At 35.8% G+C, this 13,744-nt stretch overlaps 1 protein-coding gene across 1 annotated transcript; it reads right to left on the reverse strand.

Annotated features, from left to right (window-relative positions):
• Positions 1-4,492: 4,492 nt before the first annotated feature.
• LOC128218208 (MICOS complex subunit Mic19-like) lies at positions 4,493-12,204 on the reverse strand. Its single transcript, XM_052925807.1, has 6 exons — positions 12,073-12,204; positions 10,286-10,352; positions 9,110-9,201; positions 8,420-8,490; positions 5,715-5,850; positions 4,493-4,928 (listed from the first exon to the last, which is right to left on the reverse strand). The coding sequence occupies exons 1-6, from the start codon at positions 12,142-12,144 to the stop codon at positions 4,899-4,901; spliced, it is 468 nt and encodes a 155-aa protein (XP_052781767.1). The 5' UTR covers positions 12,145-12,204; the 3' UTR covers positions 4,493-4,898.
• Positions 12,205-13,744: the final 1,540 nt, after the last annotated feature.

Consider the following 13,744-nt stretch of genomic DNA (forward strand, 5'->3'; position numbering starts at 1 on the left):
CCCAACGACTTCGACATAGCTACTGTCGACTATATTGTACAAATTAGCATAATTTAACAAATAAATCCAGGAACATTTCAACACGGGCATCTTATTTTCTGTATTATTGGGACTTGACGACAATCAATGCCACCTTAGGCTTGACGTTAACATATTGCAGGCACTTGAATTTACGTTGGCATATTTATGTTGGCATATATACTGCAGTGTGTTGTCGTTATTCTTGGCTGAGCATGTTCCAAATTAAATTTCTTGTGTGCAAATTTATATGACGTCTCCTGAGACTTGACATTAACCTTTTACAGGCACTCAAATTTACGCATATTATATACTGCAGTGCGTTGTCATTATACTTGGCTGAGCATGTTGGTTATTAAATTTCTTGTGTGAATATTAATGAAGGTCGGTGATTTGCTTGCATTCATATTTATGAAGCAATATATTTTTAACATTATTTTAATGTCTTCTGAACATTTTAATATTTTTTTTTTTTTTAAATAAACAAGAAACGTGGCAAATGCCCTCGGATGGCCTTGTTGGACAGATAGCAAATAGTATTTTGACCAGTCTGTACAGATACGGTAGCCTTCAGTATCTAACATATATTTTCATGGTGACCTATCCTACCTTCCCATGACGTTTGTAAATATTTATAACTCAATCAAGGGTCATAATTTGTACCTAAGATCATATAAACATTATGAGTAAAAATCCCTACTCAACTAAAACTTAAAGCGAAATTCAATATGCATGTGTAATTGGTTGTCTCATTCGGAGCTCCTCGGCCATTTTTTCCCAAAAAACAACCTCGGATGTATGCCGTTACATCAGTTGAAGTAGTCCGTAAATTTTTGAATAATATCATTAATTAAATGTAGTGTTTAAGAGTTGTATTTATTGCTCTCACTTTAAATTGATTGCCAGTGAAGTGTATTATTACAAATAAAATTAAGATTCCCAAGAGATAAGTCCTAAAGTTTAACAACTAATTAAGATTACTACGCGATCTATTTGCAGCGGACTTAAACGTACCACTTTTTGAGTATGTAAACCGTCCAAATACATCCGAGGTTGTTTTCCATAAAATGGCCGAGGACTTCCGAATAAGTTTGTCTTTGTTTGTATCATTCAAACCTCCCCCAACTGGAATCTTTATTGAATAAAAATACATAGTCTTAGTCAGTTTTATCAATCAAATAATAAACATTGATTCAATATTCAATAATCAATATTTGAAATTATGCAAAAAAATGCTGACAATATGATTCAATATCTTAATTGAAATACTGCAAATTACTCAGTACAAGTAACAAACCAATAACTAATCATAAATAATCTGAAACTGCAGATTTCAAGTTGAAGCTTCAACATGAGCTTGACTTTTGACTCACTTTTTACTGACTTTAAAATCAACAGGGTTCACCTTCTGGTCATGACAAAGGTCCCTGGGCCTAAGTTAATTCAGTTATTAATCGGAAACTGATTTTCAGCTTCATCTGCTGGTCTGACAAACCTGCCTACCAAGTTTGAGGTCCTTATCTCTAAGCTTTCTTTAGACCAACTGACCACAAAACCAATAGAGTTCATCTGCTTGTCCTGACAAACCCACCTACCAAGTTTGGAGTCTCTGGGCGTAATTAAGTGTTAATAAGTTATTGACCAGAACTGGTCACCACGACATTGACCTTGACCCACTGAGTTCAAAATCAAAAGGGTTTATTTGCTGGTCATGAACCAAGCTGCCTACCAAGTTTGAGGTTCCTGGGCCTAAGCCTTTTTTTTAGATATTGAGCGGAAACTGTGAGGACAGATGTAGGGATGGACAGTCCAATTACCATATGCCTCTAATTGGGGACATAAAAAATATTTAAAGAGGATAATTGTACCCACAAGTAAAAATATTTACTTTTGGTGTTCATGAGGTGTAATGTATTCCGAACTTACACTGAAACAAACAAATTTTCTGTTTATTATATACCTAAAACAGATAATAACAGTAAATTGAATGCCAGTTTAATTCTATTTTGGAAATGACGTTGTTGAAATTGTGTCAATCCCTGTGTGCACGAACATTTAAATTAAAGGTTAGCGAGGGCTAAAATTTCAAAACAGTGATGAATATCAAATTGTTATAAATCTCTGTAAATCACTGGAAATAAAATAATAAAAAAGCTATTGATTCACATGTACTTTCACAAGACCACACATGTTAATTGATCCATATGGTAGCTAAATATTCACCTGGTAACAGCATGTTCACTTATATTACACATGTCAATGTCTTCAATCCCAGTCGCACTGTACACCAATTAAATACTTATTAAAACCCACTTATTATATATGTACAGTTTATATATAGTACTCATAGTCATCAATTATCATTTTTTTTTGTTTCAAAAGATATTTACACATTGTTTAAATCATACATAAGACCTGGGTGCAGATGAGATGTTTTAGGGGACCTGGGTGCAGATGAGATGTTTTAGAGGACCTGGGCGCAGATGAGATGTTTTAGGGGACCCCAGTACAGATGAGATGTTTTAGGGGACCTAGGTGCTGATGAGATGTTTTAGGGGACCTGGGTGCAGATGAGATGTTTTAGGGGACCCGAGTGCTAATGAGATGTTTTAGGGGACCCCAGTACAGATGAGATGTTTTAGGGGACCTAGGGGCTGATGAGATGTTTTAGGGGACCTGGGTGCTGATGAGATGTTTTAGGGGACCTGGGTGCTGATGAGATGTTTTAGGGGACCTGGGTGCTGATGAGATGTTTTAGGGGACCTGGGTGCTGATGAGATGTTTTAGGGGACCTGAGTACAGATGAGATGTTTTAGGGGACCTAGGTGCTGATGAGATAATTTATGGGACCTGGGTGCTGATGAGATGTTTTAGGGGACCTGGGTGCTGATGAGATGTTATAGGGGACCTGTGTGCAGATGAGATGTTTTAGGGGACCTGGGTGCTGATGAGATGTTTTAGGGGACCCGAGTACAGATTAGATGTTTTAGGGGATCCGAGAACAGATGAGATGTTTTAGGGGACACAAGTAGAGATGAGATGTTATAGGGGACCAGAGTACAGATATTATAATTTAGGGGACACAAGTAGAGATGAGATGTTTAAGGGGACACAAGTAGAGATGAGATGTTTTAGGGGACACCAGTAGAGATAAGATGTTTTAGGGGATCCGAGAACAGATGAGATGTTTTAGGGGACACAAGTAGAGATGAGATGTTATAGGGGACCAGAGTACAGATATTATAATTTAGGGGACACAAGTAGAGATGAGATGTTTAAGGGGACACAAGTAGAGATGAGATGTTTTAGGGGACACCAGTAGAGATGAGATGATTTAGGGGACCTGAATGCAGGTGAGATGTTTTAGGGGACCCGAGTACAGATGAGATGTTTTAGAGGACCCCAGTACTGATGAGATGATTTAGGGGACCTGAATGCAGGTGAGATGTTTTAGGGGACCCGAGTACAGATGAGATGTTTTAGGGGACCTGAGTGCAGGTGAGATGTTTTAGGGGACCTGGGTGCAGATGAGATGTTTTAGGGGACTTGAGTACAGATGAGATGTTTTAGGGGACCAGAGTACAGATGAGATGTTTTAGGGGACCTGAGTGCAGATGAGATGTTTTAGGGGACCTGGGTGCAGATGAGATGTTTTAGGGGACCTGAGTACAGATGAGATGTTTTACGGGACCTGGGTGCAGATGAGATGTTTTAGGGGACCTGGGTGCAGATGAGATGTTTTAGGGGACCTTGGTGCAGATGAGATGTTTTAGGGGACCTGGGTGCAGGTGAGATGTTTTAAGGGACCTGGATGCAAATGAGATGTTTTAGGGGACCTGTGTACAGAGATGTTTTAGGGGACCTGACCTCAGATGAGGGGACCTAGGTGCAGATGAGAAGTTTTAGGGGACCCTAGTTCAGAGGAAAACTTGAGTAAAGATGAGATGTTTTAGGGGACCTGGGTGCAGGTGAGATGTTTTAGGGGACCTGGGTGAAGATGAGATGTTTTAGGGGACCTGTGTACAGAGGAGATGTTTTAGGGGACCTGACCTCAGATGAGGGGACCTGGGTGCAGATGAGAAGTTTTAGAGGACCCTAGTACAGAGGAGAACTTGAGTAAAGATGAGATATTTTAGGGGACCCGCGAACAGATGAGAGGTTTAAGTGGACCCGAGTCAATAGATGTTTTAGCGGACTATAGTACAGATAAAATGTTTTAGGGGACCCATGTTATATAGAAATCACTTTAAAACATAGCCATGATCTTAACTTTTGATAAATTATTCATAAATGACATTCCATAAAGTTCACGTAATTTGACTGGTGAATTACCATGGAAATTACAACACAGCTTGCAATTTTAACTTTAACACCAGTTTAAGTGTATTGTTTAGAGAAGATTGGCATTCCTATGTTTAAGCTCTCATTTCTCAATGAAGAAACCAGAAGAAAAAAGAATCCACAAAACATTCAATCATTTTCTGCCTCTTTTAATCCCTCCACATTAACAAATAAAGAGAATCCTATATTATATATAAGTACTTTGGCAGATACAGCTGCCATGACTAAAGTAAATAATCCTTATTTGCAATGTTCATGTCACAAGCACACAAAACCCATTGACATATTTTTTAAAAAGTGACCACTATGTGGTCTTGAGTCATAATCATTTATATTCTGATAATTCTCTGACATTTCAAATATAACATAACATTATGATAGAAAAAAAGAGAACTTGTAAAATACATGTAGACACTTTTTTCATTCCTACACATACTTGAAATACAATGACATCAAAGTAAGTTTTCTAAGATAATAAGTCTTTGATGCACCAAATATAAAACGTCCTATGGTTCAAATACAGAAGCCAGGGTCATCCATCACGATTGTTTTGACGAGATGAAGGCATTCTGAAAAGAGAAAATCAAACGCATGTCTCTCTTGCTGTAAATATTTACATGAATTACTTCACAATATCAGAAATATGTCTTGAAAATATGATAATGCATGACCACCTGAATAATTTAAATTGGTTTCTACGTTTCACGTAAAGTAAGGGCTAGATGGTTTTCCATCATGCTGGTGCATTGTCTATTTGTGATGAATATATGAGCTTGAGATCTTCCAAATAAGAGGCAGACATACATGTAAACCATACAATTTTTGTGGGCTTATTCGCTCAAGTTTTCAGCCATGACCTAAGATAGGAGCCTTTGTTCTGCAATAGCACTTTGTCTCAATATAATCAAGTTGTGTCTAGTAATGAAGAAATACTTCAAGGATAATATATTCTAGTCGAGACATACTTTGTGCATACACAAATAGGTCAGGACACAGAAATAAGTAGACATTTGCTTACACAAATTACAACCAAGACCTTCGATCAAGATAATTGGTTAGTGGGTGGGACACAGTCATAAACTGGTTAAGGGAGAAAAGACTGAGTTTAAACATCATTTATTTTGCAACGATTATTAAGCAGTTATGACAACTTATATTAAGTCACTCTTGTTGGTACGGTGTTGCACCAGAGTGTGGTTTTGTGCTGTAGAGGAAACTGGAGAACCCAGAGAAAATCCACTTGTCTGGCTTGGTGATCACGAACCAAGTGCGCTAACCACCACGCTTACTGTACAACCTAAATAAATAAATAAATAAATAAATAAATGGAATTCAGTAGTTAAATTTTGACCTACCCTTCTTTCTCTCTCAACGGCTTGAGTAAAGGCCTTGACCTGGGTGGAGCACCGTAGTGACTCCTTGTAGTGCTCCTGGTAACAGTTGTACACTTCCTGTTGTAGGTCCTGACACACAGGGGAACCAGTCTGCTTACTGAAACAGACAACAAATTCTAAATAGTTATATCACAACAATTGCAACATGAAGTGCTCTTGATAATAGCTGTACAGATAGTTCCTGAGACACAGGGGAACAAGGCTGCTTACTGAAACAGATAACACAGTTTGACATATCAGCCCCAATAAGATGTAAAAATGTCACTGTTGAAAATCAGTAAGGGGCCGAAATGACTCCATTTAATATTTATTAGTGGCTGAAAAGGCAGGGCCCAAAGGTTTCAGGGGCTGAACAAGCCTCAATTCTTATACTTTTGCTTGGCATAAAAAAATTGAAAAAGTCCTGCTAAATATTATAAAATGCAGAATGTTATCAAACCTGGAAGACATTTTACCAGTGCAGGGCTTGTGGGCTCATGTTAATTTCGACCACTGGTAAATTGATTTGTAAGATACTGTAAGAGCATGAAATTTTGACAAAAGTAAGTTAAGTGACAAATTCATTAGACGCCAAGAATATTTGTCAGATATCGAATAAGCTATGCCCTCCAACCAGACGAAGGCATTTTCACCCATTTTAATTGATAGAGGAAATTTCCAATCAGCCATAATCTGGACATTATCTTTTACGATATATTATGTTTAAAACTTTCTTGAAACAATGTTTCATCAGATCCATTTATTTTTCTCATACTGTAAAAGTTTATTAAATTGAACCTGGGAAGTGGCGACAGCAGTGATGGTCGCATATTGTATATCTCATTAATCTTAACGACAATACAGCACAGATGATAGTGACAATGCCTCATTGCGTAACAATGATTACAGAACTGCATATCTAAATCTGCAACATGTTGTCATGCACCACAATGCATGAAATTGCCTGCAGTTAGAAAAGATATCTTTATGCTTTAGGTAATATAATGCGTAAATATTTTTTGATTGTTTTCCTATCCTTTCATTATTGACAAAATGACAAAAGTAATTTAATGTTCAAGATATAATGGCTTTTTGTTTGTTTGTCAGGATGGGAAATGCCAGGGTTCAAGCTCAAACCTAGTTTTAGAAAAGCACTTTTATTAAATTACTAAGAATCATCTTTATTCCATTTGTTTTACAAAATAAATGTGAATAATTGTACAATTTTGACAGTAATAAATTTCAGAAATGTTCATCAACAAAACTCGACTAAAAGGTAAGGGCAATTCCATTTAAACATATAACCCCCTTTTAAATTATGCCACACCCTACAGAAGTAAATTTGGGTCCAAATTAGCGAAAAACAGCACCCACCTATATACTACTTAAATAATTACCTTCACCCCCCCCCCCCCTTGGGTTATATGTTTTATACTGGAATAGCCCTAAGTTACAATGAAATGAAGATTTATTTTGCCACTTGAGTCTGAACTCTTTCTTGAAACTATTCATACTCATGGCCACTGGTCTTACATTTTTGCACACCAGAACATCATAGGCGCATCATTCATACAAAACATATCTAAACAAATCACATTCAATACCCCTCAGCCATTTTCCATCGAAATCAACCCCAGATGTATGCCGGTATATTAGGAGTAGCAGTTCATAAATAAAATAATAATAGTATTAATTAATTGTATTTTTTAAATGTGTATTTATTATATCTAAATTGATTGCCAGTGAAGTGTATTATTGCATAATTAATAAAGATTCCAAAGACTAAAGACATTAAGTTTATCTGCTAAATTCAAATTCAAATTACTACACGATCTACTTGCAGTTAAAATGTAAAGATTTCTGATACTGTAAACTGTTAATACATATCTGAGGTTGTTTTCGAAAAAAAATGGCCAATGAGTTCCAAATAGACAACTCAGAGAATTTGCAGCGAATTGTATTAAACTGTTATTCAAAGGTCTAGTTTGCACAAAATATTTTTTGTGATTGGTCATCATTTGGTATTTGATTAATATTGACCAATCAATAAATATATAATCTAACTTAAACCAATCCAAATAAATAAGTTTTATACAATTGACTGTCGATGTACAATAATGTGCACCTCTGATGCCTCATGATACCATATTATATAGGTATCATATAATATAAGAATATTATACCAATACAAATACCGGTATTGCATTTTGACCTATAAACATTCATCTTCAATTTCATTTTAAATAAGAACTGCATCTGCAGTAAAATTTTAATCAGTTATGTATATATGTTCATTTATTTTACATACAGTAGAAACTAGCTATGGTGACCTCTGTTACTTTGATGTTCAGGTAATGCTAACTTCTTTTCGAAAATTTTGGATTTAGTTAGATATATTTTGTTTTTCAGTTATATCAAATGTTCTTTTTCTCAAAGTATTTTTCAACGTACCAACAACTTCGACACAGCCAGTTTTGTCTGTTTAAGTAATGAGTATTCAGTTCCACTAACACAGACAATATTCCAAAACCATAAGTTCAACTATAGTAACACTGTTAATGGAATAAAAAGATACATTTACACACCCAAAAAGAACATCTACAAGAAGTATTGTTAAACATTCCCACAGTAAATGTATCACTACATCTGTATTTGAGAGATCAAATGTTCTAAGGGAAACAACTCACATAAATTTTGCTTCTACTTCCTCCACAGCTCTTGCAAATTCTTCAGCCTTGATTTTGTGGTTCTCAGAGTGCTGGAATACACTTATACCTAGTATTTCAAATCTTACAATAATCATAAATAAAACTTGCAATGCCATAGGTATGCATGCCAAAGAAATCTCTTATTCAGACAGAACTCCAGTAAAATCTGTTTGCCATTTAATTTAGGACTGTCTTAAAACAGTTTATGATTGGATTCAATAGTTCAGGCAAAATTTCTAACAATGAAAATTTCTCTTTAATACAGTTAACTGTACAGTTAATGTAAGTCTTGAAGTGGTTGAAATAAGCACATGCCATCACGGCCTGCACTTGTGAAATGCTTTCCATACTTGCTCAGTACAGGATTTAATACAGCAGGGTTTTGTGAACAATTTTGATGCCGAGCACTAGTGTAAACATATAAGCTTGTTCATTCTTTAGTCTTATTTTAATAAGTCGTATTTTGATGATTTGTAAGATGACATAACATTGCAGTTGGTGCTTCCCTATTCCCGACCCTAGTTTCAGACATCGAAAACAGGATTTTCGTTTTTGGCATCAAATTTTGAGACCTGCTTTATAGAACCCAGATGTTAAGCAAGCCACAAAATATTTTACCAGTGCAGGGCTTGTGGGGCTATGCTCATATCTAAACCAGTTACCACTCACAGTGTCTATGATCCTCTGTCGGTACTCATTCTCTATCTGTCTCCTCATAGCTTCAACCTGCTCCCTTGATAATGCCATACCTTCTGGGACACCTGAAAAAGGGTCAAGAAAGTCAGTCAAGTAGCTCTACAAGCAACTTATGCAATCAATAGATGTAACCAGGAATACCCACAGTGACTTTTTTGGAATTTTTACTGCCTGTGCTTTGCAAATTGAGAAAAAAAGTTGACTTTGGGAAAAATACAAAATCAGGCCAAAACAGCTAATACAATGGCAAATTACATGTTTTAACTTTTTATGCATTCATTATGCTGTGAAAGAGTAATTCTTGTCAAGATTTTGTTTATATTTCAAGAAAATCATTGCTTTTTTATTCATTAACGTAATCTGCATTTATCAAATTGGGGAAAATTATAAAATATTTGGAAAAATGGACAGTTTTTCTCAAGGGAAAACAGCCTTTAGATGGCAGTAGTAAATTGCACCAAAAAAAATCACTGACACATAATTTGTGTAACGGTCTGTCATTTTCATCAATTAAAACACATCATAGTTAATGTATTGTCTGTTCTGTTTACTGTACTTTTATTTTTTGTTTTTATGTGTAACATATATAAGTTGTCTGACCACCTATGTGAGCGTGTTATAGTTTTACAGAGGGCACTTTTACTAACCATCAATATACCCATGCTAACTTTCCTGGCATTTCACTCTCGTTCCGACTTCTCTACCAGCAGACAAATAAAGTATTTTCAAAAATACACTTCAATATTCTCACAAGAGAATATTTTGCTGCTGGTATTTTTAATTATATTATTATTTATGTATTGTTTTATTACGTATTACTTTTAACTTATTTATAAGTATTCTTTATTATATAATTATGTAAATTTATAAGTCTATGCAAGATATATGTGGTCATTTATTTGCAGGCTTTATGTTATTACTTCTTTATTTATTAACATATCCTTCATTCATGTAAGTTTAACTCTTAAGGCAATGTCTGTAAGAAATTTGTTTAAATATTCTTTGACAACAAAACTGTATTACTTCCTACAGCCTCACTGAATGGACTTTTGTGCATAAATGATGAATGGAAAACCAAATAATTTGAAGCTCAAAATAATGTCTATTGCTCCTGAAAATAATAATATAAATGGGCAAATGTCATCTAACCTTGCTGAACATCCTTTTCTTGTGATTCAGGTAACCCTTGCAATCTCCTGTGTACATTCCCTGTCAACTGGAAAAAAGAGTTTGAAATCAAGATTGTGTTAAAATCTTTCTTCTTAAAAAAGTGAGGATTGTTTTCTTCAACTTTTTGGAGATAATACATGCTTCATGATGAATGTAATTATAAGCCAGTAAAGGCCAAATTTCAACCCAAAACAGACCCTTTTTCGAATGTTTACATTAAGTTACGTGATGGACCCGCGCATTCGCTTTTTTACTCAGTGGTTTGTGTACTTAACTTGGATCCTGGCATGTGCTGAGAAAAATATTGAATGCAGGTGTCCATCAGGTGACGCAGTGTAAATGGTCGAAAAGATTTATGGAAGTCATTTCTACATATGTTTTTGCAAGCATTGTGAAAACATTTATTTACATATTGAATGATTAGATGAACGGACATTAATAATTGTTGTGCCATCGTGAGAATAAATAATTTTTGGATTACGAGATATGGGTATCTAATTCTTGTTTGTATATAAGTATTTTGTGCCAAATTCAGTAGTCAAAAAATATGTACAGGAACGATCAAACCTCTTCTGCATGAAAGCGGTGGAAGTTTCAAAGCTTTTAATCTTTCAGTATATGATATGTTTCTTTTAAAATACACCAGCTTGATTGCCCTTTTCTGAACTCTTTCTATTGCTTCAATGTTTTTTTTCAATGTCTTTTATGAATATTGGGTGCCATAAAATAATTCCATATTCTAGATGTGATTGTAGAACTGTCTTGCAAAGCTTGTGAAAGGATTTTTTAGTTGTTAAAAAATTTAAAGTCATTCCAAGATCTCATTCTTTTTTGGCATATTGATAAAATGTTTGTGCCAGCTTGTGTTTGACTAATCTCTGATTCAGAGTTGACCATTCCATAAAGCTTAGTATCATCAGCTGATGATACTAAGCTTTATGGAATGGTCAATTCTGATGATCAGGAAAGAGACATATTATGCTCAGTATAGATTCTTCAAAGAATCACCGACCTTGAGTTGACCAATATAAACTATTTATGATCGATAAAGAAGGCTTTAATCCTAAAGTAAACCTTGGAGGAAAAGTGTGCCTGGTGTGGGGCTCGAACCCACGACTGTCGGAACACTCGCACGAAGCTCTAACCAACTGAGCTAACTGGGGGCTGGTTCCAGCCCACACACACTACATGCCTCTCCCAATTAACCTTTTAGGCCGACGGAGGCACTCCTGCCATTTACCACTGCCAACGGTAAAGTATTCCCCATTATTTATACAGACCAAACCTAGCTTACCATTTAGTCTTAGGAATAAACATGTGTGATCTTTTATTAAGCAGTTAATTAGCGCGTCTTGCTTCGCCAACAGCTGGTCTCAAACTCTCAAGAGATCTGCTCACAGATTATTTGTAAACTGGTCAAATAGTGTACTTGCACTACAATCCTACTAAGTAAATGTCAATTTATACTATAGGATCGAAGTTTAACAAGCAGTCTTGAATGTGCTGCAGTATCGGAAATTTTCTGAAGTTGATATTGCATCATTAATTATTATTATAAATGTTGTTGAAATGGTGAAAAAAGGAATTTGAGTATGGTCACAACACATTTCTTCGTCACTTGTATCATTTAATTGGATCCATTGTGGTACCACTTCTGTCTTACCGGTATTTTTACTTGCCCCACCCGCAAATATTTCTAAGTGACCTTCATTTTTTCAAGTAAATTAAGACAAATTAAGACAGATAAAACTATTCCAAATACTTACAAATACAATTGGGTTTCCACTTTCATCAACCTCAACTGTCCTTGTGTTTGCACTACTCTGAGAACCTCCCATATTAGAAAATTAAATTGTGTCCGAAATACTTTACTGTTTACACCGGAAGTGGCCACCAAGCATAGTTAGTTATAACGGCATTCACAAAATGTCGCTAAAATCATTTTCTTTTAAACTAACTTAGATCTACAGTATAGTTCAGGGCTTTCAAATTTTATTTTTTGTTTATATGAAAATTGAAAAAAAGAAGTTTTTAAACAGCGAAGTTTTCATCTTCAGATAAATTAGCTTACTTATGGACAATAATAACCAGACCACACCAAATACACAAAATCAGGCGATGTTTAAAACAACATAATTATCACCCGGTATATGACACCCCACAAAGTAGCGGCACGTTTTTTGGGGGACAGTTTGGTATTATTGAAAGTGTGTTAATTTGGGTAAACCCTTTTCGGCTCTGTGATGCGTGTTGAGTGGTGATTTTCAGACAAATTGACGGGGTACACTCAAAAGCCCCCCCTATCAAAAGCCCCCCGTTCAAAAGCCCCCCCTATCAAAAGCCCCCCGTTCAAAAGCCCCCCCTCAAAATGGGCAAGTGGTTCAAAAGCCCCCCCACTAAAAAAATAAATACATATATATATATTTTTATAACATTTTTTTTAAATATTATGATGAAATTTAATATAACCATTAATATATATATATGTTTTTTTCAATGGTCACTTTTTTTAGTTTGAGTTGAGCCAGATCAAACACACCGTTCACTTGCTGATTACCAAGTCAATATGCTAATATTCTATCAATATGCTAATATTCTATCCAAATGAAACTCCAAGCTACTTGGTGTTTCGTCAGGAATAAGATTTCCAACAAAAAATTGACCCGAAAGCACTAAAGCACTAAAGTAGCCTAATTTATCGAATTAGTGCAGGAAATTAACGTAAAATAGGGTTAAAATGTCTGATCTGGATCTACTCAATAAAATATGACAACATTCTTCAATTGGTTTAAACTTATGGAACAAAATTATATTGAGGGGGGGCTTTTGAACGGGGGGGCTTTTGATAGGGGGGGCTTTTGAACGGGGGGGCTTTTGATAGGGGGGGCTTTTGAACGGGGGGCTTTTGATAGGGGGGGCTTTTGATAGACACTCAAATTGACGGCTTCATTTGAAGATTCATAAATAACAATCGCGAGTAAAAAGGTAAGTTATTGCTGTAAGTATTAAAGAAGTCCAAATTAATAGAACTTTACACTCTGATATCATTAATGATGGGTGAGTTTCCTTGTGCTATATGTGCTGTTGACTGTAGTAGTGATCAATGCATACATTGCTCTAATTGTAGGAATTGGGTTCATGCTAAATGTTCTGAATTGTCCGAGCAAGACCTTAAGTCATGGAATGCCAAAAACCTCAAATTTGTTTGTAAATAGTGTGCATATAGTGGATTATCATATGATGCCGGAGCTGCACTTGCAAGGTAAGTACCTGTTATATTGAAGGAGTAGACAGATCGGTCCGTAGTAACATCCACTGACGGTCTGTCCTCTGTGGTTTTACCAAGGACCAACGGCCGAAAACCGGGACAACGCAAACGCCCGGTTAATGTCCGCACAACCAGCATTAAGCGCCCACGTACGTCAGAAGACTCAGACT

The sequence above is a fragment of the Mya arenaria genome, chromosome 14, assembly GCF_026914265.1.
Source record: "Mya arenaria isolate MELC-2E11 chromosome 14, ASM2691426v1".
NCBI lineage: Eukaryota > Metazoa > Mollusca > Bivalvia > Myida > Myidae > Mya > Mya arenaria.